General features: G+C 35.9%; 2 protein-coding genes across 2 annotated transcripts in view; one reads left to right on the top strand and one right to left on the bottom strand.

Moving 5' to 3' along the window:
• Positions 1-26,996, bottom strand: part of CENPP (centromere protein P) — a 235,314-nt gene that overhangs the window by 92,972 nt on the left and 115,346 nt on the right. The gene's annotated exons all lie outside the window — the stretch shown is intronic.
• On the top strand, positions 1,325-26,756 carry ASPN (asporin). Its single transcript, XM_019966576.2, has 8 exons — positions 1,325-1,577; positions 8,344-8,610; positions 11,155-11,267; positions 15,424-15,637; positions 16,660-16,770; positions 22,496-22,589; positions 22,972-23,110; positions 25,482-26,756. The coding sequence occupies exons 2-8, from the start codon at positions 8,367-8,369 to the stop codon at positions 25,677-25,679; spliced, it is 1,113 nt and encodes a 370-aa protein (XP_019822135.1). The 5' UTR covers positions 1,325-1,577; positions 8,344-8,366; the 3' UTR covers positions 25,680-26,756.

The raw sequence follows: 26,996 nt of genomic DNA, 5'->3' as shown, positions 1-26,996 counted from the left end.
GACAGAGTGATTTGGAAGAGGGGTCTGGGAGTGCTGGAATTTCTTGATTAGGTGTTTGTGAAAACTAATTGAGCTGTACCAGTATGATGTTTATTTTTCTGGAATCTAAACTTTACCTCCAGTTAAAATTAAAAAAAACAAAACATTGTGAAGGACACAGATTTCTGCCCAAGGAGCTTCCCATTTATGGTCGCTGCTTTGATGGAACTCAGGTTAATAAAATCCAGTTCAACCTTTACAATGTCCCAATTCATCAAAATAACAGACAAATGTTTTGAACTAAATATAACTGAATAAATATGGACATGAGCATTATAACCAAACAGGAGGCCTGCCAAACCTCAGGTGCTGTACCGAGGACAGGCCTAAAATTCTGCAGAGGGAGGTCCAGCATATGGAACTCTTTGATGTGAGGGCCACAGAAGGATATTTTATTTAACTGATGGCTGGCTGCCCTGTACAATGGAGGCACGGTACTCTTGCTATGGCTTGCTTCAACATGTGCCATTTCTCTGAGAATTGGGAACAAACAACAGTCAGATTTTCTTTGTGGGAGGAGAGAAGAAATTCTGCTAACTAGTATAAACACACTTTGCAAACAGGCTGGCCCCCAAATCTGCACATCATGAAGATGCTGGTTTGGTGTTACCTAGTACTGGTGAGTCTTTCTCACCAGACTTAGAAAAACGTCCTCTTGAAGAACGGTCTCTTAACTGATGTAAATTGGGCACTCTTTCAGGGTAACAGAGAATGTTGCTTTCCTGCTCCCACATCCTCCCTAAACTCTATGTGGTCATAGGTGATATTCTCTTGAAAAGTAAAGTCCAAGGAAGCATCACCTGTATCCTTGAGTCTATGTTTGTATCACAGTATAAAGGCTAGAAGGATTATATAGGGCCTGGTCTGCAGTTCCACTGACATGCCTATGGCAGGAGTAAAAGCTTTTAAAGACAATCTTGAGACATATGCTTGATGTAATAGCTTCAGTCATCAGAAGAAAATTAACAGCATGGGTCCTTTCTTAGGTACATCTGGAGACTGGGTTTATATTTCAATAATGTACTCTTTCAGTACCCCTTTCTAAAACTGATAAATATTTTGTTAGTCTATATAGAGTGAGTTTTAAATCTGTAATGTATAAGTATTCATTCATTTAAGAATTTCATAAAGTATTTTTCTTAATCAGGTATTTCTTGGATGACTTTGACTGTACTCTCAATGGCCAGTTGCCATGAATTATTAGACTCTTTTTTTTTTTTCTTCAGAATCTTCCAGTAGACGTCTAGAGTTTAGCTAGAAGTCTTGGCTATGATACAAACAGTGATGGAAAACACATGAGCAGTAACAAGTTTTAATCTCGCTTCTCAGTACTAACATGGGCTAATCTGTGGAAGCAGCTTATTCCAGTGTCACCCAGGGTGCAGCCACACCAGGCTCTGTGGAAGGGTGTTTTTCTTTTAAATGTAATACCTTCTCATATTTTCTTCTTAAATAGTAGCTGAGGACATTTACGTTATAGATTTGTAGTACATGGTGGAAAATTCTACTTTCAAGAGGACTTACTCTCTTCTTACAAGGTATGTTTTCATGTCTTTTTCTCATGCACTAGTGTACAATTATTTTAGTCAATACTAAGAGGACATTAATGTTATTAACATAAATGCCTGTAAATTATATAACATAAAGTTTATCTGTATAATTTCTTAAAAAACAGCATTTAGATACATATGTAATATTATTCTAGCTTTATGTTTAATATATAATGGATTTACTTTCAACATAACTGTGACTTCTTAAAACAGCTAGATGATAACCTGTCACTATGCTTTGCCATAAAAGTTAACATGGCTGATTTTTAAAATCATTTAAACAAATAGTGTATGAATATGTTCTTTTAAAAAATTATATTAATGATAAAAAAAGCTTGGGGATATTAAAAATACATTAAGTGAAAATAGTAAAAAAAACTTCTTTCCAAAATGTGAAACTATGTTATTTTCTAAGGCATTTAAAAAATATGAGTTATTCAAATGTTTTTACTTATACATTTGAATATTCATGTTTTTCCTTGATAAATGTCTTCCTTATTCTTATGTAATGAAATGGCACTGGACAGTTAAAATGGAGATTCATATAAGTCTAAGAAAGAATATTTATTAGCAAACTTTAATAAGCTCTATATTCAATATGAAAGATTAGAGACTTCACAAAATCCAGTCAGAATGTAAAATAAAGATTTCCTTTATCCCCTCTCAAAGTAAATTCTTAAAAGATTAAACAATGTATTTGATATCCTACTCCCTCATAATCTTATAGAGCACAGTTTTCTTTCTTGTTCAATCTATTTGGAGGTGTGGCAGTCATAAACAATAGCCACATGGTATAGGATTAAGTTACAAAGAAATCTGAGGGAGTCTATATGTCTTTAAAAATAAAGACTTAAAAAATCCCACTAAGAATTGAGTTGTTTTTTAAAAAAAAAAAAAACATAAGCCCACACACACATAAAAGCATCTTGATGTTTTCAGTATTTAGAAAAATAGGATACTGGTGGAAAGAAGAGGGGATATGCAGTCCTCTGTTACAACTACTACATTAAAAAAGAATATTCAGATATCTGACCTGAGGTTTGAGACAGAATAGATTAACTTTATAAGCACAAGTTTTAAGGAAGCATAGGAAAAATTAGAAAAATGAAGAGGTAGGAGTTTTTTGTTTTTAAAAGCAGCTAGGTTGCTGGATGCATTGAAAAACTGATGAAGGACAAAACATATAAAGAGAAAAGCAGCCAGCAAGTTCTTCAATCAGCTGCTACTTATACTTTTGAGGTAAAGTTAATTATTTCTTTAAGGAAATCGTAGGCTTTAAAAGCATCTGTTTCCATGACCAAAAGGTACTGTGATTAAGTTTCCAAATGCATGTTTGGATGTTTGATTTAACTTGTTCACTTACAAGTACCTTGATTCCAGCTGAATTTAGTCTGGATTCCTTTTGTGAATACACAAAGAATGGTATATCACATTTATATAATGAAAACTATTATTGGTACATGTGAATTTATAGGAACATTTCAGCCAAGCGGATCTTTAAGGATAGGATTTAAAAGCACAGTGGCTTATTTTCCTAATAATAGTGTCTGAGAGGAAATACCATTTCACTTAGACAGATTTTCCATTCTAAGTTTGTGGAACATTTAAGCAGAAAATAGGAGCTTATGTAAATTCAGAAAGACACTTCTTAGCTACAATTCCAATCCTAAGAACTTGGCCAAACCTCTAGCCCCATTCTCTCCGAGGGGAGTCTGGTTACTGTCTGGAAGTCACTGTGAGAGTAAGACCCATTTAGAGAAGGCTAAGCAGAAGGGTGGACAATGCAGGAATGAGGAGGCCAGCTTCAGGTTCTTCCACTTTAAAAGAGGGCACGGTAGCAAAGTCTCAAAGGCCTCTCCTGGCTCTAATATGTAATGGCTTAGTAATAACAGCAGTAGCATTGAAATAATATTTCAAATACTACTCAGAGAAACCTGAAACCAAATTCAAAGCTTTCTATGAGTAGGAAACTCTGGCAAAACTGGTTTAAATCAGGGAAATACTGAGTTTTCTTGAGAACAAGACATAAACACTTTAAAAGGTCTTAAAAATAACAATCTAAATACTGCCAAAACTAAACAAATAAGAGTTTGATCCATATTAATAAGCTCAAAATCTCAAAATAAGATAAACAACTAAAAGGCGCATCATTTAAATGAGAAACAATATTCTCTACACTCCACACTGAATAGAAAAACACTACTGTTTGGCGTTCCCTCTTGGACATTCCAGTATTTTCCTACTGATAAAAAGTGCTTAACTAGAATAGAGAGAGATTTAGGGTCTATAATCACTTGTTTTTATCAAGGCTTTGTCATTTCAAATGAAGGGAATAACTGGTAAATTCCTCATGGAATCAAGGTTCTCCCGACTTCTCTTTTCAAGTAACCAGGATAAGAGAATGCAAAAAGATCCGATTAATTTCATATGACTAATAGGAGACAGAAGTAGCACAGAGAGAAGACTGTGACAGAAGATATTTTGGTCTCTATAAAGAATTTCCTATCAACCACAGATGGACAACAGTGGAACTGGATGTCTCTTGAGGAGGTGTGCTCCCTGAGTCCTCTCACTGGAGTCATGCAATCAGAGAGCGGACACGCCATCTGGTCCACAATGTTCTGGAGGAAACTTCAACACTGGGAGGGAGTTTCAACTAAATGACATTTTCTGCTTTGGCATGTCTCCTCTCTCACTCACAAGGGAAGGGTCCAGGAAGGCATGACAGGTGGCTGCCCCCACCAGCCAGCCAAAGGAAAGCTTCCCAACTACCACAGAGGAGCCACTGCCTCATCTAGCAAGCCAGAGTTGCCATCTCATCCAAGGCAGGGAGGAGCTTATGTAGCTCATCAGTATAAGAAGAGAGGAAAGGAAACTGATTGATGCCCCTTCTGACTCTGCAAGTAGGCTGATCAAAAGCCCACTGGGAGAGACATAGAAGAGAAACAAGCCCCCCCGCCCCACTTCATGCCTGGCTTCCTTCCTCTCCTTCACCTGTACACCACCCTTCTGTGCATCCTTCACACCAGTGTCCCTCTAAGTCTGTCACAACTGCCTTTCTCTTCCTCATCCCAGCCTGCATCCCACTCCAGGGCTCTTCTATGTCACAGGGAAACATGAGTGGAGCGGGAAATCGGGTTTGCAGGAATGAAGGCAAGTTCTTGGCCTGCTGCCAGGTTACAGGGAAAGGCCAAGATGTGGTATGGCTTCCCACTTTGGATCTCTAACATATTCCTCTTGTTACATGTATTTTTTAAAAAAGTTTTCTGGCTTTCTTAGGTCTATACTTCTAGGATATTATATGTTAGATTTTTCTGGTTTAGACAGGGAAACTACAACCTATTTATCTCTAAGTTTCTACCAAAAAACCCCACAAAAACCAAAAACCAATGAAACTCAAACAACCAATTAACTCAAAAATAACCTTATGAAAATTCTCTGCCTCCCATGGACCAGAGTAAATAGTGCTAGTCCTACCAAAAATTGTAGCTCCAAACTATTTTGAAGCATTTTTGGTTGACTTTTGAGGGGGTAGTATATGGGAAACCTTTAACTGTACTGTCTAATGCTATAGAAGTGGTAAGAAAAGGCAAAAGTACATGGAGGACCAGAGCAAAGACAATTTTGTTGCAGACTGCTATTTAAAATATTTAAAAAGCAAAATAATAATTTACAAAATATGCACCATAGACAAGAAAATAACCTTTAACTCATAATCCCACTATCCCTTTTATTAGGTTTGTATATTCTATTTCAACCATTTTTTTGTGTATGTATATTTTATTGACATCTTTATTTCTATTGGTCTTAAACAGTAAACTGAAGGTTATGAGGAACACAGAGACTTATGGTGAAGAATTTTACTTTCAGAGTCTGTGAACCACACACGTGGAGATTCTTCCAAAACATTAGAGTCACAGTGTACACAGCTGACACTGATCACCTGCAGTTTAGTTCTATTTACTAACTTGAGCATTTATTTTTTACTTTTTCTATTAGTGCACCTGCCATTTAAGCATTCACTTTTACGATAATTCCACACTTACCTCAGAGTAGGGGATTAGAAGGTATGTTTTTGCTTTTTGAGCAAGGAAGTGTGGGAGAAGTGCATAGGGAGAGACACATCCATTGAAAGCATCCAAATACGTTCTACTTCATGGATTCTGCATCTGTGCCTAGTACATAGCGCGTACTGATAAATGCCCAACGAAAAACTTCAGCAACCTCAAAGAAAGCTAGAGACAGGACATCAAATGACATTTAATTCTTCACCACCACTAACTTCTCCACCAGGGTCAAACAAGGCTGGGGCAGCTATGGACCTAGAAGATAAAGCTGCAATGCAGAACAATCTTAAAGAATAAATTGGTACTAGGGACAAGCTTTGGTTTTGATAAGGACCAAAAGCTAAATTAGCTCAAGAATGAGAATTTTAGAAATCAAGACAAGGCAGGGCACCAAGCGTTAAGGAACCAGGAACCACAAATAAACCTGTGGTCAAGAAACATAATGGAGCAAAGTTAGGCAGGCAGCCAAGAAGCAGAAATGATGTGCCAAAAAATGATGTTGGAAATGAAGCCCAGTTGACCATAATCAGGTGCCGGTGCCAGGATTCCAGGGTGACTGGAAGGTAACCTGCTGACAGAAGCTGCTGGGCCGTGAGTTGCCAGCACAATTTCTCTCTGTACTATACAAATCTGACTGCCAAACCACCCCCATTTCCACCCTCTGAAAGCTCTGAGTGCACTCCTTTATGCAGAGATGTATTCTGGATAGCAATGTGTGGACTGGCTGGAAAGGAAGAGGTGACAGAAGCCATTAGCTAAAAGAAGATAAAAGAGAGTGCTCCTGTGTGGGTTGTAGCAGAAGATGCAAGGATGGGTCAGAACACATGATCTCTAACTCAAGTTCTAGTTCAATTTGGTCATGTGGCCTTGGGGAAGCCACTGAAGCTCTTTGTTCTTCCTATTCCTCCTGATTAATCTGAGAGACGTATCTAGAATAAACTGAATTGACAATTCCACAAGGCAGTGCAGAGATGGGAGGGCAGAACTGTTGTTCCTGGAGTGGGATTCAGAATAAGGTTATAAAAATAAAAAACTTTTTACTGTTCTGTGCCCTATATTCTCCCTTACCTAGCACAACTGAGTGTGAGTTATCATAGGGAAATCTGACAAGGCTGGTGATGTCCACTGGGCAAAATGTGCATATTGCCATATAGATTTCTAAGAGTTAAATAATATTAATTATCAGGTTAATCACTGATGACAGTAGGGTTTTTTAAAAAAATCTTCCTCTGATGATTAAAACGTATATACATATATATGAATATTTTAATTAAATTAGTTAATTCATTTCTGATTTTCAAGTCCAGAAATAGCAAGGTGGTGGAGAGACATTAAACCTAATTTCTGGAGAATTGTAAGAAGCTGGCATAATTCAAGGATCCAGGGAGCCAGGTCTTCCTGAGGTTGGGTCGATTCTAAGTGACTCTAGAAGTCCTTTGTGACTAAGGCGCTGTCTGACGCTCAGGCATAGCAGCCCAACCACACTGTTGGGTGACTCGGCTGCGTGTGGACTACCCCCTGCCAGGCTACAGCCTCACCAATGGATTTATGTGCAGCTAACTGAATGCCCCAAAGGGAAGACAGGCATAAGTCTGTTTTAGATGATATCATAATGGTTTTACTTTTTGAAAATTAACCAAAAAAACCATATGTTTCACAGTTCATAGTTAAGAAACCACGATATATAAACATACCTGTGGGAAGATCTGCCATCATATGACAATAAACCCTCAGAAGTTTCTCACTTGTGCATTCCAGCTCTGTGTGGGCTTTAGAAAAATGCAAATGATAGCACCCCCACCTCCGAAAAACTAAACAAAAGGAAACTCAGTGGAATGATGAGTTGAGAAAGAATAGCCTGGACATCAGATGTTTTGGATAATGGAACAGATTGGAAGGAAGAAATCCAGTAACACTATGGAAAAAGTAACTAACTCTGAGAATGAGGCTAGGGAGGCTGGTGGCATAGAAGTTAAAGAAAACTTCCAGATGTACTAATGGGACATGAAGGATTTTACTTTAAAAGTGACATAGACTTTAAGGCAATGGAAAGATTTTAGGAATAAGGGAATATGATAACCTTTTTTTTTTTTTAAACAAAACATTAATTTCCTAGGTATAAATATAATTTTTATTGCTCAGTATAGAAACTGAAGGAAAAAAGACGACTCTACAACCCAGATAATATCATCAATTAGGTATATTTGTGCCAGGATTTGAGTGTGTGTGTAAGTATACTACATATAGATTTTTAAAATATTTTCTTTCAAACAACAGTATTTCTTATTTTTAAATATATTTGCAAATATTTTGTGAGTTCCAAAGTATTTCAAGGAATAAATACACCCTATTTTATTTTAGTATTTCCCTTTAACCATAAGTATAATCTTAAAACATCTTTTGTTATTACATAATTCTGTGATGAACACCTTTATGCACATTAGAATTGTTTCTTGAGACTAGATGCCAAAAGTAAAATTACTAGATGAAAAAATAAAGATATTCATAAAGCATCCAATGCATATTGTTGCACTGCTTTCCAAAAACTTTTAATAAACTTACTCTCACATTAGTAACAAATAAGAATGCCATTTCATTGTATTCTTGCCAGCCCTGGGAACTATATAGCAGCAGGAACTATATCTATTTAAACTTGAACTTAATCCTCAATGTCTACTTACTTCTAGATCGGTCCTCTACATAGGAAGACATGAAGGTGTATGTGCTTCTAGTATTCTTGACTTTGTGCTCTGCCAAACCATTATTTCACCCTTCGTACTTGACACTGAAGAATTTGATGCTGAAGGACATGGAAGACGAAGGTGATAGTGATGCTGACAACTCTCTCTTTCCAACAAGAGAGCCAATTAACCCCTTCTTCCCATTTGATCTGTTTTCAACATGTCCATTTGGATGCCAATGCTATTCGAGAGTTGTACACTGTTCCGATCTAGGTAAGAACATACATCAATTTGTTTTGAAGAATTATGTTGTTCTGATAAAATTTAAAGGACAGGGAAAGACCTCACTGAAATTTTAAAAATCGGCTAATTGTAAAGGAATTTTTTCATTTAAATTTTTGAAAAGTATAACAAACCCCAAAGTCCATCCAAACTTATTTTAAAAATCCAGAAAATCTGAGGAAAACATTGGAAATTTCATATACAGAACATTTCCTTCTCTCTCCAAATTTCAATCAATACTTCACTTTAATTTCCTTCAGAGAGAATGGATGTCACTGCGGTTTCATCTTATAGAGTGTCAACTGGTTTAAACTGTGCTTTCTAGCAAAATTCTACAATAACAAAATAGTTGTCTGCCCAGAACAATGAATAGGTTATAGAGTTTGTGAAATCTCTAATCTAGGCACTTTAAAGACAATACTCCATGTGTTTTGAATGATTTGGGTTTAAAACTATCTAGAAAAGAAGTGGCTGAAATGCAAGTCGCTTTCTAAAGTTTCTTAAAAACGTATAATTCTCTGCTGAGTATTTTATTATTTTAATACTTCTAACAAGAGTGCTGTCAAACAGAAGGGCATACTCAGGGAGAGGTGTAACAGGAATGCACACTGAAATTGTAGTCAGCTGTTTCCAAAACACAGAATGACTCAGACCTGACCCACTGTGGGAAGCCAAAGGTATAGTTCACATTTCCCATACTGGACCTGGAGCTCATCAAGGCCACTTGGAGGGTATATATGAGCAGACAATGCCTCTGCAAGCTTTAGATTCATTTCCCATGGTCACAGCATTTGCGGCAATATGCAAAACTTGCTACAGTGAATTCCAGAGACTTTAAAAATGTGTTATTATGGGATATAGTGAGAAAGGTGAACAAAAACCATCCAGAAAAAGAGGATATTATTATCAGCTAGAATCACTGTGAAAGTCTTAATGGAATATACAGGCACATATCTTAAAATGACATGGCACTGTTAGCAGCATAAATGTCACCTACCCCATGACCACAGAAAATGAAGGTTCCAAATTCATCAGGGGTAGGGTAAGGGAAGGTTTCTCAAAATTTATGTTATAGGTCCTGTCTGCAGAACTTCTAGCTTAAGACCTTCCACTTATTTTCTAAAATCAAAGTAATCTCCTAACAAAACTGCTGCTACCTTGGTAACCCATCAAGTTACCCCCTTTTCCCTCTTTCCAACTATGTCAAACTTCTTCAAAGAATTGTCAGTTTTAAAGTATAAAGGAGAAAGTATCGAGGGCTGTCAAGTGGAATGTTGACATTCATAGTATTTTTTAATATTTAATTCTTCAATTTTGGGCTATTAAATATAATATTAATATTACTCATCAGGAGCCTAGCAGGCTACAAACCATGGGGTCACAAAGAAGTCAGATGTGAGTTAGCGACTAAATAAAAAACAACACTCTTCAGGAGTAACGATGGCTCCACTAAAAGTGTAGTAATATCTGAAACTCACTTTAAAATACATAAAAAAGATAAATTGATGTATGGATGGATAGTAAGTATAGTATAGTAAAATGTTGATGGGAGAAAAAGGAATATTAGTTTTCACTGGAAAATTCTTTAAACTTTTTTGTATATTTGAATGTTTCAATAATAAAATATAGAAGAAAACCAAGAAGGCCCCATGTGCATCAAGCATAAGTATCATATGGAATGTCTGGTAACAATCAGGGGTGCACATTTTCAACCATTCGAGGAAAACAAGGAAAGTAAGGAAGAAATGTACCACATACTGCTCCTGCTGATTTTTTGCTTCTTTAAAAAAGAAAAAACACATTAACATCTTTAAATAATTTAATTAGGGCTTTCCTGGTGGCTCAGATGGTAAAGAACCCATTTGCAATGCAGGAGACCCAATTTTGATATTTCTGTCAGGAAGAGCCCCTGGAGAAGGGAATGGCTACCCACTCCACTCTTGCCTGGAGAAGTCCATGGACAGAGGAGCCTGGCAGGCTACAGTCCATGGGGTCACAAACAGATGAATAAATTTTTGTAAATCAAATAAGTTACAACTAATTAGAGAAGCTCATTATTAAAATAAATGGGTGGTAAGGTTTTTAATAGTATACATGAAAATAAACTTACCTATTTTCTAAGCATAACTTTCTACATATTGATGCTTCTTAAAATGATCAAAACCCACAGGCTCCAATTTAGCACTATGACTGCCTGAAAATCTGCAAAGAATGTCAATATTCTTTAGTCGAAAGTGCATAAGCAGAATCTGTGCCTCCACTGTTGGTCTCCTCCTTGTAGTCATATTAGAGCATTTCAACTTAGCTCCATTTAATGTCACTATGACTGAAGTGATAGCTAGACCTAGCTAGACACCTTGTAAAAATAAAGTTACTTGATAAGATTAGGCCATTCCAAAGACCAATGTTTTTGTCATCTGCTACACATTAAGTCATCTACTATTTAATGGCAATCACGGATTTCTTGAAAAGCACACTAATATCAGCAATCTTATCTTTAGGATATAATATGTACGCAATGTGTTTCTTTCTCAGGTCTGTCCTCCGTCCCAAGCAACATTCCATTTGATACTCGAATGGTTGACCTTCAAAACAATAAAATTAAGGAAATCAAAGAAAATGACTTTAAAGGACTCACCTCACTTTATGTAAGAATACATGTTCATATTTTCAAATATTTAAGTGAAAATCTCTATCACTGCTAAAATGATTACTTGTATTTGTGTTTGTATAAACAAGTCTTTATTTACTCTGTGTGATGAATGACAAAATCCTGTTATTTTGCATTGTTCTAGTTAATGAAAAATGATAGATTTAATTCAATTATTAATTTGATTCAACTGATGTTTACTGAATAATAGATGATTGAAAGGCAGTGGGCTAAGAATTCAAGTAAATGGTCCTTAGATGAGATTATTTCAGTAATCACAGTCATTACACACTAAAATAATGAAACTATGGTTATTTATAGCAACTTATTAATGTACAGTGTAAGAAAAGCAGTATGTAAACCCACTGACTTAAGAAACCATAAAGCTCTAAGAGCAGCATGTGCAACATACATAATTGATTAAATATATCTATATGGGTTTTTTCCTAGACTTCTGAAGATGAAAAAGAACTTTTCTTACTATACTGATTAATATTTTAGCTTTCTAAAATTTAAAAGATTCTTATTTCTCTATTTAACATTTTGGGCCTCTAGATTTTAGCAGGTAAAATTTTGAATGCTATTTGAAATTTGGTTTCGGGGAAGAACCTGATTCCACACTGTCACAGACATGGGATGTCATCTCTTCCCCTCAGAGTAATATTAGAGTGGAACAGCTTCTTTTTTGCACCAGGCTATGGTGGTAAGGCAATACTGCTCTTCTAGGCTGTTTTTCCACATTCTCATGCTACGCTGGAGAGAAGAAAGTAAACCTGTTACCTGCAAGGCACCAAGAGGCGATGGGAGAGATATTATGACCATAGCAGTCTCTTGCTATGTAGCCACCCATATAGCCCTGTTCTCTTCCTATGTCTGAGAGGCTTGAGGCCACTCTACCCACATGAACCCTGCTGAACCACCCTAGCAGGCAGGGAAGGAGACTACCAAATCCCATTACGAAACCAGTGCTTAAATGTCAGCTGGAAGATTGTGTTCTAGACACCACATGGGGTGTTTTACTCAACTCTCTTGCTAAATCCCCTTGATAAGGCCTGGCACGGATGGCACCCAGAGAGAGCCCAGTCAACCCCCTGTGAAGCCATACTCTCCCTTGCACTGCCTGGTGGCTGGGCTTGTGGGGCCTTGACTGCTCTTTTCCCTTTCAAATATACAGTGCAGATTTTCTGGGTTCCATACATAATAAAGTTTCCATGTTAAAAAGAAAAGAGCAAATGGAAGAACATATATATATATATATCTTATAAATGAGGCCTCACTTAAACAGTCAGAAATAGCATAATATGATCTGTCCAATCTACCCCACTAACTCCAGTCTACAAAGACTTTTAAATACCAAGGCCATTATTTTAGCCTCAGATGTTGGAAATATAGTGAATGCTTCTACCACTTCTTCAACCTATATTTATCTATAAAACCACAATCATTAATGCCATATTTAACTCTGAATCATTAAGTCTTTTTCACATCATTATTTTATTATATTTTAGGAGTATTCCAGGGATTTAACCTACTAGTACTCCAGTTATTCATTGAGAAATGAGAATCAAAAAGGTGTCAGGAGCTGTCTTAGGCCTCCTTAACTTGCTTTTAGTCAATTTTTAAATGGCATTGTATTGGAGTGTTCTGGAGTTCAGCAGTCCCAGGCTGAAACCTTGGTCTAACAGAATTAGAAACATTGGGAAAGTGACTTACTTCTCTAAGTCTGGCTTCTCTCAGTTTTAAAAGAAGTGTGATAATAGTATGGAATTCAGAATGGTTATTTAGACGAGTGAATGCATATAAGGTGCTCAGAGTCCAGCTGTCAGCTATTACTGCTACCAGCTTATTGTTTCTAGACTGGTCAATGCATGAAATGTTAAGTACTTTTAAAAGCACACTTTATACTTAAATTGTTAGCATGCTGTATATCTCAAAACACTTATTTAATTATAGTATCATCTACATGGCACTGGTCTTTAAAGAGAACTAAAATTATTTTTTTAGATATCCTGTAAATTCTCTATATGTTTTAGCTGCTTGTTTGGCATTCTGATTCTTGCACAGAGAACAACGAAGCATTAGAGAATAAGTGAGATCACTACACACACACACGCACATATTCCAAGTACACTTCCAGCCCGTTATTACAGACACATTCATCATGAAGACTTATTGTCCTACCACTGAAAGACTATACTTTTCTTATCCTCTGCCCTTACATATAACCACATTGTTTGGGGCTCTGTGACTGCTATGTTTGGAATTTTCATGTGAAAGCCAACATTGAAAGTACTGCTTAAATGGAGACACTGTGCTAACTCAACTTGCTGGGGCAGCATTAGAGGGTTTAAAAGTCTTACCCCATTTTGTATTCTTATCCTTCCTTTTATGCAGTATGACAACTGCATGTCTTAACCAGAGGGAAAAAACAAACAAAACCCCATTTGTGATGGCTGGATCTAATTGAGGCCCATATTCCCATTGGGGCTCCTGATAGTGGCAGCCCACAGGGAGTGCACACAAGAGGAAGAGCAAAGTATGGAGGGCTGAGGGGTGGGGGCAGGCAGGGGGCAAATCACTTTTCTTCACTGTGCTCATGTCCTCGTCACTAAGAGGACAGAAATAACTTCTGTTAAATTTACCTCATGGGGGTTGAGTGAGTTCGTCAAGTTGTTCAATCTTCCCTGTCCTCTCATTTTTTCAGTATAACCAAAGGAAAAGAGAACACATTCTAAATTTGGCAGCACACAGAAAGGAATATATATCACCAGTTGGTAACAAAATGTAGCTTAAATTCTTCTCAGTTTAACCTTTTTTAGCTGAAATTGTTAAAATTAGTGATGTCTGAAAGAAGGGTAAGAAAAAGGAGACAGTAAAGGCCTGCAGTGAAACCAGTAGACATGATAATAAAGGGACTCTAACTGCCAAAGTATTTGTATTTCTTCTGTGAAACAACAACAGTGTAAATAACAGGATAAAGGCATATTAAGTCAGTCTGGAAACAAGGAAGATTATTGTACAATGGTACCAGAGACAGAAGTCAAAAGGAAAGAATCTCGATCTGCTCCCTAAAAGAATGAGAGGATCCAGATTAGCAGAGAGGAATAAAAAGTTCTAGCAAAGCTAAACCCACCTGCCATTGCCCTTGGGAAACATTGAAAATTCTTTCTGTAAAATCTGGCATGTTTTGAAAATAGTTACTAGGTGACCGGCAAGCCCTAGACCAAGGACTTTCCCAGTTTTGGTTCTGAAGTTCTGTGCCCCAGTAGATTCTAGGAATGCTAAGCCACTTGCCATTGCCCTTGGAAAACATTGAAAATTCTTTCTGCAAAATCTGGCATGTTTTGAAAATAGTTACTATGTGACTGGCAAGCCCTGGTACCAAGGACTTTCCCAGTTTTGGTTCTGAAGTTCTGCACCCCAGTAGACTTAGATGGCTGCAGTCAGACCCTCAACGTGTCATAAAGGGTTTGACTGTGGGGAACGCAGATTCAGGCTGTATAAGTTCGTTCACTTTCTGGGGTTGTGTCTCTTATGAAGAGTTTTGCCACGTTGCACCAAGAAATAGCCACAGAACTGAGAAGGGGTTGAGTCATTCCTCAGAACCTACTACCACCTCCCCAGTGTCTACAGTATGCCAGAATGCTGAGGGCACATTGTAGGAATTTATTCTTACAAGTCTCTATTCTGGAGAAAACAGTAAACATTAGTAAACAAGACAGAAATGAGGTTTTAAGAGTAGATAAAATCATGCAAAAATGTATTTGGTATGTACTGAACTTAACTTTGTAGAGTGAACAGGTTTAAGATAAGATAAAGATAATACCATTCATTACTTCCATGAATTGAAATAGGAGAGGGGAATCTTAAACACAGGAACACTTCACCTACTCAAGATAAATCAAAGGCATGAAACCAACTGTTAAAGCTTTGCACTGTTTCAATGCAGTGGCAAATGTGTGTGTGTGTGTGTGTGCGCGCGCGCATGTCTATTAGCTTAGATTGGACTGTAGAATTATTTACATGGTTAATAAAGTATATGAATGACACAATTTGCGTTGATTTCCATGATTTCCAATCACTACTGAATATTGGTAATCAAATATTGGTAAATAAAATTCCTGATTCGGTACAACTTTTTATGCTTTATCTAGGCTTTGATTCTGAACAACAATAAGCTAACAAAGATTCACCCAAAAGCCTTTCTAACCACAAAGAAGTTGCGAAGGCTATATTTGTCCCACAATCAACTAAGTGAAATACCGCTTAATCTTCCCAAATCATTAGCAGAACTCAGAATTCATGACAATAAAGTTAAGAAAATACAAAAGGCAACATTCAAAGGAATGAATGCTTTACATGTTCTAGGTAAGTTTTTGCAAATAAATGGGACATTTTGAAATTATATGCAATATGCAGATATAGAGATCTTTATCATCATTAACAAATTTAGGATTGATAATTTCTAAAATTAATTTTTTGAATCTAATAAGCTTTACCTAGATAAGCCATTCAAAAATAAAGTATCAAACAAAATTTATAGCACTTAAAGAAATACACCTTTTGTACATAAATACACATGCACTCTCAAGAATTCCCTAATGTGGTTTCCATTTTCTGATTGTACCTTAAGTGGTGAATATTTGTTATTCTCATTTAATTTAAAGATATCATTTTTAATGTAAAAACTACTTAAATATAACCTATAAAATTAATTCAGATATTATTTAGAATGTACAGCTGACTTTTCATTATTTCTTTAAGATTATTGAACTATGGCATTTTTACTATATACTTTAAATTTTACACAGTATTTTACTTCTAACACCCCTGGTATGACCATGCCATCTTCCCCCACAATATCTATTCAAAATTCCTAACCAATATTCTCATTCATTTATTCATTTAATTCAACCAAGTGCCAGACACTTACCAAATAGTTTCACTATCTGGTACTTCCTCAGTTATATTTCTGTTAACAAATAATTTTTAATTGACTTGCAATTTAAAAAGTTTAGGTGACAAATAAATGTACACTGAAAAACACAAAGGTTTTGAATTATATGAATGATGGTCTTTCTTCCTAATGTAGTATTTCTGTAACAAAATTTTGATCATGCTCATGGTTGGAAAAGAATAAGTAAGTTATTGATTTAGTAATTCAAAGCAAAAGAGTAAAGCTGTTATATACTCCAGCCTATGTAATACAAAGCATTCTGTCATCTGAGACTAACAGAAAGGAGAGTAGATAGACACAGAAACAGATACACTGAGCAAAGAAGAGTCTGAACAATAATGCTCACACTTCTAGGGACATGTATCTCTGTATTCTGAGTTTCCTTCAATATACAACATATGTGTACTAAATTATATAATTCCACCCCTAACAGAAATGAGTGCAAACCCTCTGGATAACAATGGGATTGAACCAGGGGCATTTGAAGGGGTAACAGTGTTCCATATCAGAATTGCAGAAGCAAAACTGACCTCAATTCCAAAAGGTTTGTATTTGTATAGTATTTTTTAAATTGTCATCTTAAAATGACTATTAAATGTAATGCTATAAACACTGTCAAAACCACAAAATTCTTTTTTACCGGTATATCTGGTCAGTATAGTATGAAATTTAGTATTTTCTCATGTACACAAAAAGAGGTTTTTTTTCTCCTTTTTTTGATAGTTTGAAACCAGAATCTTTATTCCCAGGGAGAATAAAACTTAAGAAGCAATGAACTTTTTATTTTCTCTTTCCTGACATTTACTTGTCTATACCTGTCATTCTGTGAAGTGTCTCAGAGAGGTGAGAATTCTGTAGAGAAGAAAGCAGAGGGAAATGCACAGGGTCAGAGACCTTTCTCCAGGCTTGCAGCAGTAGTTCAGGGTGGGAATTGTGAGGAGAGACTGGCAGGTGCTGGCAGTGGCAGGGGTGGGGGTGGGTGTATACTCTGGGCAAGGAACTCTACACCTCATTTTTTTTTACAGCCGAGTTGTGTACATTAACAGGCTAATGCACAGAAAGGTCTGAAGACAATGTTGGGCACATTCTAAACACTCTTACAAGACATAACCAGTACCAGAATGACCACCACGCTCTATCACATGACCTGAAGCTGGTACCTCAAAGTAAAATGTTTCTTAAGTTTGCCACAGGACCAATTTTCTAAATCATTACTTACAAAATCCCAGACTAATGACTAACTAGATAGCATTTACCTTTCTCCAAGCCCATGCTTAAAGTCTCACCTTCTTCCCCCTTGACAAAGTCTCTCTCCTATGCTAATACCTGGATCAGAAATAACCCCTATGATTAATAACATACTTTCCTTTCAAACAGCCCTGTCTTTCAGTATCCACAGTAAAATCAGCAATAATCTTTTTTTCTTCTATTTTATCATTAACTCCTTTTCTATATTACTCAGTAGATCCAGATTAACAAAACAAACATAAGCTGATAAAAAATCAAGCAAGGCTACTATTACTGATCTTTCATTTCATCTAAAGTGAAAAGACAATTTCATTTAGTATAGGAAAAATCAGTTTAGTTCAGAACTTACACAATTAAAAACAACCTTAATTTAGTTTTCAAGGAGCTGGCTGTTTTTCCACAAGAAAGCTGAAATATTATATTTACCGTCTAATCTTTAGAACAACAACAAAAACACATACTCTACCTAACAAGTTAAATAAAATAACTTTTATAAGCTGGAAGCTGACGCAGACGGGAAGAGGATGTACTAGAGGAGAAGAGCGGGGCACCACCCCAGAGCTGTGGCTCCCAGGTCTTGCAGTTATCATCACTCTTTATATTTATATTAGCAGTTTTCTTTACTACAAAACATGCTGAGAGTAATTCTCAAGTTTCAAAGTGTATCTTTAAATGAAGTTTTAACTCCTTATGAAGTTCTCGAGATTTTTCCAAAGTCTAAAGGAAGATTTTATATATTTAGAAATTTAAATTTCAAATCTCTAAATTTACATAACTACTTCTTTAAGGTCCTTAATAAGTGAGAGTCTCTCAGTCGTGTCCAACTCTTTGCAACCCCATAGACTATACAGTCTATGGAATTCTCCAGGCCAGAATCCTGGATTTGGTAGCCTTTCCCTTCTCCAGGGGATCTTCCCAATCCAGGGATCGAACCCAGGTCTCCTGCACTGCAGGCAGATTCTTTACCAGCTGAGCCACAAGGGAAGCTTATGACACTAAAATCCTTACGACATTCAAAAGACAGTTTTTTGTTTCTATGCCTTATTTGCTCAAATGTTAAGGTTGACTGCCTAAATGTTATAATTCAATCATCACTACCCATTGCAACAGGGTGAATTAGGCAGAGGTCCAGAGGATTCTTAACTAGACTGGACAACGTAAGATGAACGAAAAGCGGTTTTCCTTGTCTCCAGTGGTTAAGATTTCACCTTCCAATGCAAGGGGTGAAGGTTCAGTCCCTGGTCGGGGAGCTAAGATGCCTCATGCCTTGTAGCCAAAAAACCAAAACATAAAACAGAAGTAATGTTAACTATAAAGACTTTAAAATAAAAATGGCCATACCAAAAAAAAAAAAAAAAGAAGTAGACTGAAAACTGTTTTTCCTTCATATTCAATTGGAAAATTTTGTTACATAATGGAATTGTGTGGAGTGGAACAGAGACCTGTTTGACTATAGAGTAGATACAGAAATATCCTACGTTGGTGCAAAAGTAATTGTGCTTTCATATTGCTAATCTTAAATCATTATAACTAGGGTCAAACACATCTTTATTAATCAAAATAGGAACCATTACAATCTACACATTTTTTGCCAACAAAAAATAAGTTTGTTTACGGCTGTAGTATAAAAATCCATTCTTTAGGATTCGACGAACTCTTGGAAAGCATTTTCTGTATCCTGCTGGTTGTGGAAGCATTTTCCCTGCAAAAAGCTGTCGAGATGCTTGAAGAATTGGTAGTCGATTGACAAGAGGTCAGGTAAATATGGAAGATGAGGCAAAACTTTGGAGCCCAGTTTGATCAATTTTGAAGTGATGGTTGTGCAGCATGCAGTTGGGCATTGTCATGGAGAAGAATTTGGTCCATTCTATTGCCCAAGGCCAGCTGCAGGTGTTGCCGTTTCTATGCATCTCATCAATTTGCTGAGCATACTTCTCAGATATAATGGTTTTGCAGAAAACTACAGTGAATCAGACTGGCAGCAGACCACCAAATAGTGACCATGACATTTTTCTGGTGTAAGTTTGGATTTGGGAAGAGCTTTGGAGCTTCTTCTCAGTTCAGCCACTGAGGTGGTTGTTGCTGGTTGTTATATAAAATCCATTTTTCATCACATGTCACGATCTAATCAAGAAATGACTCATCGTTTTTGCACAGAATAAGAGAAGACAACACTTCAAAACAATAATTTTTTTGATTTTCGGTCAGTTCATGAGGCACCCACTTACTAAGCTTTTTCACATTTCCAATTTGCTTCAAATGCCGAATCATCACAGAATGGTCAATGCTGAGTTCTTTGGCAACTTCTCTTTTAGTTTTAAGAGGATCAGTTTCGAGGATTGCTCTCAATTGGTCACTGTAACTTCTGATGGCCAGCCACTACACTTTTCATTTTCAAGGCTCTTGTCTTCTTTGCAAAACTTCTTGAACCACCACTGCACTTTACTTTTGTTAGCAGTTCCTCGGCCAAATGAGTTGTGATGTTGAGTTGTCTACACTGCTTTATAACCTACTTTGAACTCAAATAAGAAAATTGCTTGAATTTGCTTTCTAACATTATTTCCATACTATAAAATAAATATAAAATAAACACGTAATGTCATTAACAAAAAACCATGAAGCAGTTTTATGTTTTTTATATGTGAGTATAGTCATTCCTTAAATATGAGTAACCTCAACTGATCAGAATTCAAGAAATTAGGATGCTCTCAGTTTAGAATTATTTTCCTGCTCTCTAATTTATTTATTTTTAAAAATAAAAGTACATTATAAAATCAATATAAATTCAGCCATGATGAATATTGCTATTCATAAGGATTTGAAAATTATCTTTAACAGTCTTAATACTAATAAAGTAAGGAAATGTTTTAGCAAGAATTGAAAAAAAGAATGCATTTCCTAGCTAGGCAACAAGAAATTCTGATTGAAAACTAATACATTATGTGTAGGATTAATGAAATGAGGTCTGACTGAATCACTGGTTAGTCTCTTTCATTCCAGCTTCAGTTAAATGGAGAAAGCTAGGGTCAGAACTGCAGGGATCCAAACATATCAGAGGAAAAATATTCTTGTGTTTATGCTGTTCAGTCTCTAAGTCTTGTCCGACTCTTTGCAACCCCTGGACTGCAGTACACCAGGCTTCCTTTGCCTTCACTATCACCCAGAGTTTGCGCAAACTCATGTCCATTGAGTCGGTGATGCCATCCAACCATCTTAACCTCTGTTGTCCCCTTCTGCTGCCCTGTCTTTCCCAGCATCAGGGTCTTTTCCAATGAATCTTCTCTTCAAATCAGGTGGCCCAAGTATTAGAGTTTCAGCTTCAGCATCAGTCCTTTCAATGAATATTCAGAGTTGATTTCCTTTAGGATTGACTGGTTTGATCTTCTTGCTGTCCAAGGCACTCTCAAGAGGTTCTCCAGTACCACAATTAAATAGCATCAATCCTTTGGCACTCAGCCTTCTTTATGGTCCAACTTTCACATCTGTACATGACTACTGGAAAAACTATAGCTTTGACTATACGGACCTTTGTTGGCAAAGTGACATCTCTGCTTTTTAATATGCTATCTAGGTCTGTCACAGCTTTTCTTCTAAGGAGCAAGCATCTTTTAATTTTGTGGCTGCAGTAACTGCCCACTATGATTTTGGAGCCCAGGAAAATATGATATTAAAAAAAATTCATTGGGACTTCCCCAGCAGTCCAGTGGTTAAGACTCCACCATCCAATCAATGCAGGACGCACAGGTTTGATCCCTGGTTGGGGAACTAAGGTCCCCAATTACTAGCTGAAGGATGTGGCTGAAAATTAGAAAAAAAATTCACTGTCACCTCTGGGTATTGTACCAATTCATTACTTTAATGAAATCAAACATTTATGCTGCTTTTTCTATAAAAACTGTATTATAAAGTAACTAAATAATTAATGAAGGAAAATTCTTTAGAGAAGAATCTCACCTAATAAATGCATAATGAATGATGAAATCAGAAAATCACCATTTTCTAATTGTTAATGAAATAATAAGTCTAAGTAGCAGTAATCAATGAATGAGTGTGAAGACTATCAGATGAAAGAATAATTTACTGAATCTAATCTGGTCTCTAGATCTAACTACTCAGTTCAGTTCAGTTCAGTCCCTCAGTCGTGCCCGACTCTTTGTGACCTCATGAACTGCAGCACGCCAGGCCTCTCTGTCCATCACCAACTCCCAGAGTCCACCCAAACCCATGTCCATTATGTCGGTGATGCCATCCAACCATCTCATCCTATGTCGTCCCCTTCTCCTCCTGCCCTCAATCTTCCCCAGCATCAAGGTCTTTTCAAATGAGTCAGCTCTTCTACCAGGTAATAAGAAATAAAGGGCCTAGATGGAGGCCATTAGCCCAATCTACAAATGAGTATCTCAAACAATTTAATATCTAAAACAATCACTAGAAGGAGAAAGAGGAGGTAGTATGTAACAGAAGAAGAGATTTAAAGAGATACAAGACTCAAATATATTCTGTACACTTTATTTGGATCTTGACCTGAACAAATCAACCGTAAAATAATATAGTAATAATCATATACTTATTAGGGAACTGATTATTAGATGATAGGAAAGAATTATTGCTAATTTCGTTAGACGTGATACAGACATGATGACTATGAAAGGGGAAAAAAAAGATGACCTTATGGGTTAGAGATGTCTAGTCTTTACAAATGAAATGACACTATATATGAAATTTGATTTTAAGTACTCTAGCAAAAAAATAAATTAATAAAAACAAATCGATAACACATAACTACTAAGGTAGATGAAACAAAATTGGAAAAATGGAGATAATTGTTGAAGCCAAGCAACCAGCAAGGTTTCTAGTTTCTATTTTTCTATGTTTGAAATTTTCCATAATAATAATAATTAAAAAAAGCAAATCCCCCAAACTGCCTAAGTCTATAATGTGAAACTTAACGAGAAAATAAATACTCAATAGGGCTTGGTCTTAGCCTGATCTAACATACATATTTCTTTTCTTATCATTAGAACTACCTTCAACTTTACTGGAGCTACATTTAGATTATAATAAAATTTCAGTTGTGGAACTTGAGGATTTTAAACGATACAAAGATCTGCAAAGGTAAACATTTCTCAAATCCTATCCAACCTGTAGGTGGTAGTCCATATGATGACAATATTAATGAAACTTGTTAGAGAATGTATAGAGAGGGACACAATCAAAATTAAGGGAAAACTAGAATGGATTGCTATCATTCTGTCTCAGAAATGAAAGAGGGAATGAGTAAAAGGACACTTTCCAAATGTTCCTTTTGTTGCAAACAGGTTAGAAAATTTCCTGACAGTAGAGGAGAGGGCTATTACATCCTGAAATAGGTTATTAAAAGAAAGCATGGAATACCTTTCTCTGAACATACATACAAATATTTCTAACTTAGTTGTGTTTTCAGCTAATTGAATCATATCATCTGCTCAAGAACTGATGCATTTTATATCAATTTTAGGCTGGGTCTAGGAAACAACAGGATCACAGATATTGAAAACGGAAGTCTTGCTAACATACCACGTGTGAGAGAAATACACCTAGAAAACAACAAACTAAAAAAAGTGCCTTCAGGATTACAAGAGTTGAAATACCTCCAGGTAAAACATTCTACTTGTGTTTTGTAGATATTAATACTTTCCTTTGTTTTTATGAAATATATTAGTATCTGAAGCAAAGCAGCAAGTAGCTTCACACCCTAATGATCCTCCTAACACCCTAATGACCCTCCTAATTCACAGCCTAATGACCCTCCAGATTATGCAACATGTTTTATGCAGCAAGAGTGTTAGAAGGCCAGTTTCTATTAAGGTATAAGCTAAAACACTCAGGAACCCATTTCTAACCCTCAGTTTCTTCTGCTGAAACTGTCAAGGTCATTGTGGTTAAGGTGCTGACAGCTAATTTCAGGTTTCTGAGGTGGCAATAACTATGTAAAGGCAGGACTGGTCAGGAGGCAATGAAGTAGGATTATATAACCTTTCATTTCTGTACACATTTTATGAAGGAAGAGCATGTGGATAAAGTCCTAGGTGTTTTCACTATCAATATGGTGCCAGACTAAAAGTGTGCATGCTTTTCAAAAAACTCAGGCCAGAATATATAATCAAAAGTCAGTGTTTGGAACATTAAGGGCTCACATTTCTTATTCTTAATTATTAGAAAAACTTTCCCTTCTAATCTGGCAACTCTTGACTAGCCAGAAGGGGCCACAGAATTGTTGGATAATCTGATAAAGCTTTAGATACTCCCAAGAAAAAATATGAAGACAATCTTTTCACATAATTTTAGGAATTTCACAGATCTTCCCGATTTTCATCTATGGACCTCAAATTAAGCATCTCTACTTAATCTGAATCACCTTTAGTCCATTTTTTTCATGTGCTTTCCTTGATATATTATACAAAGTCCTCATCATCCAAGGAAAAACACATTGAGAACAAAATGGGTCTTGAGCCACTTGCTTCTATATTTCTTTCTAATTTTTCTTTAAGTTTTGTTCACTACACAAAAAGAACCCTTTGGCCTAGAAGCAATCAAAATGCATGTGACATTGGCAGGTGCTAATCTGCCAATTAAGATTACAGCTTCTGCTTTGATTTTTTTCAAATGTTGTGTATAACCTTTTTAAAAAAAAAAAAAAAAACAGTGGGCACAAGCGGGGTCTTTCCTCCCTTAAGCTGTCCAGTCTTTCAGTACTTTACTCCACAACACTGATCCTAGATTCTGAGCATCTTAAATCTATCCATACTATTGCTAGCATTAAAAAAATTAAACAGAATTATAACACAAACATAGTCATAAGGATACATTCAACAAACGTTCACAAACCAAACACACCCATGTCCAGCAATGTTTTCCATTCCCAATGAGGTCAATGCTGTGGTAAACTACATCTTGCACTGCTGCTGAGCTGCTAGGAAACCATATAATGCATCTGCCATGAGGCCCCCAAGATTAATAGAGGGCAGCAGTGACTCAAACACAAAACTTAAGAGGTTTTAGCAATGTCTACAGTTCTCAGGACTGGCTCAGATCAATCTCACCAAAGCAAAATGCAGAGGTAACAAAAGCTAGAACTGGTATCCTAGCCTGCCAGCAAAAGGCTCTTTCTTTATAATATGCCGAAACTTTGTTAGTTAAGTAGATTGCTTTTACTTCCTAGAAATCTCAGTTGTCAAAAGAGTCCAAAGAAGGAATTTATAGGGCTATTAAAGGGAATGAATGGAAGGTCTTATATTTTCCTTTTTTTTTCTGAGTAATAATTTAATAAGACATATACACAGCCTATAAAATTGTATTTTGTCCATTGGTGCAAATAAAGATTCAACTATTGATGCTACATTACAGATATGTATTTAAGATGTCAACAGACATATTTTTCTATAAAACAAAAAAGTAGCTCTATCTACACTTCTCTCCTTTGAACACAGAAAATGCTAGCTAAAAATTCTTCACATTCATTTTGTAAAACTAATTCTTAGAGCATTAAATTTCATTCTTCCACTCATTTCTAATACTTTAAAAACACATTATTGCATATGGTACTGAAACAACCCTACACACACACACATCCATATATAAAAGTTGGGTATTACTATGCATAAAAGCAAAAATCTATTCCCATGTGGTAAGTCTCCTGACTTACTGTATGACAAACAACTTTCATCTATGTGTGTGTGAGTGTGTGTGTATGTAGAGAGACAAAGAGAGAGACAGGGACAGGAGAGTGGCATGTGCTGACCAGGCTGACCTGGGCTTTGGCATGAGTACTACACCACACTTCATATATACAGCAATTTCTGTATAATACAGGAGCTTGAGTCTTTATAATAAATATTTAACAGGCATAAATGAGCACATATATTTTAAGCAAAATATGTCCATGAACAAATGCTGACTACAAATAGAATATCTTCTTTTTCACATTTATCAAGAATTTTTAATCCATTCTTTCCCCCATTACAACAGATAATCTTTCTTCATTCTAATTCAATTACAAAAGTGGGAGTGAATGATTTCTGCCCAACAGTGCCAAAGATGAAGAAATCTTTATACAGTGCAATAAGTTTATCCAACAACCCGGTAAAGTATTGGGAGGTACAACCTGCAACATTTCGTTGTGTTTTGAGCAGAATGAGTGTTCAGCTTGGGAACTTCAGAAAGTGATAATTAGTAATTAGCAGTATACATTTAATATAAAATTCAAAAATTGTTACATTTGGAATACTTGAACTCTATTAATAATGGTGGTACTATGCATCAATGCAAAAATCTATTCCTATGTGCTTAAGTCCACTGACTTATTGTATGACAATAAATTTCAACAGAATTTTGCAAAAACTATTGATACATCAGGATTAAAGGAAATAGGCATTTATTGCAGTTTCCTTTTACATGTAAATGATTTTGCATAAATTTCATGCTTGAACATTCTTTCTCAGTAACAAAAAATAAAGACATTCAATATTTAATACTTTGTTATCAAGTGCATTTAAAAAAGAACTGTACTGTAAATGGAATGCTTGACTTAGCAAAATTTGTGTTCTTTCATTTGCTATTAGAAAAAGAAAATTGACAAGTACGGTTATATAAAGAATACATTATACTATTCTTATTCTTTCTTTAAAAACTTGGGTATTACTGTAATATTCTAATAATGTTGAAGTATTGTTTGATATAATCTTATTCAAATTCTCACAACTTCAAGACTTACTGTCTTTATGTTTAAAACTTCTTTATAATAAAGTCTTCAGTAAGTGTTTATTACCAACTCAAACAGATGCTATTCATACGGCTGTTTTTCAAGCTGTAGCACATACTTTTCTCTTTAATGATTATTACCTGGTTATAAACTCTCTATAGAAATGCATAGTGAGTGTTTATATAAAATCTCACATTTTTTTAATTATTACAGTTATTATAAGCTTTTAACAGTGTGTCAATTGTTAGGTTATATAACACTGTCACTTCAATGCTAACGAATATTTTCAAGATGTCCCTTTGTAAGACCTTGGTTGGAAGAGACTGGATACTATCAACTCTACACCAAACTGTCTCCTTAAATATGCACAGACTGGGTAACTCTGAAGAACACATCTTGTATAACTGAATAGGCAGATCATAAAATAGAAACTAGCTCTGTATAAAAATTAACAGTACTTACATATGTATTTTTTGGTGTTCAACATAAATAAAACTAAAAAAAAAATAAGAAAAACATTAAAATATTGGCTTGAAATAAAATATTTGTGCTTTTTCTTCCCCCATCCAGAAAAATAAACTATCTTTGATAAAACTCTTATATATGACACTTTTAGTACAGTGTTAATGCTTATTCTTAATAATAGTATTGAAACAACCCAAATCATACCTGAGCTATGGGAGCTAACCACCTTTATAGTAAACCACCTCAAAAACTAGACTTCAAATAATTTTGGGGAGAGCCGTATGTTACAGACACATAAAAAGGGGTGGAGGGTTGGG

Source organism: Bos indicus, chromosome 8, assembly GCF_029378745.1.
Source record: "Bos indicus isolate NIAB-ARS_2022 breed Sahiwal x Tharparkar chromosome 8, NIAB-ARS_B.indTharparkar_mat_pri_1.0, whole genome shotgun sequence".
In the NCBI taxonomy this organism is placed as follows: Eukaryota; Metazoa; Chordata; class Mammalia; order Artiodactyla; family Bovidae; genus Bos; species Bos indicus.
This window is presented reverse-complemented; position numbering and strand designations above follow the sequence as displayed.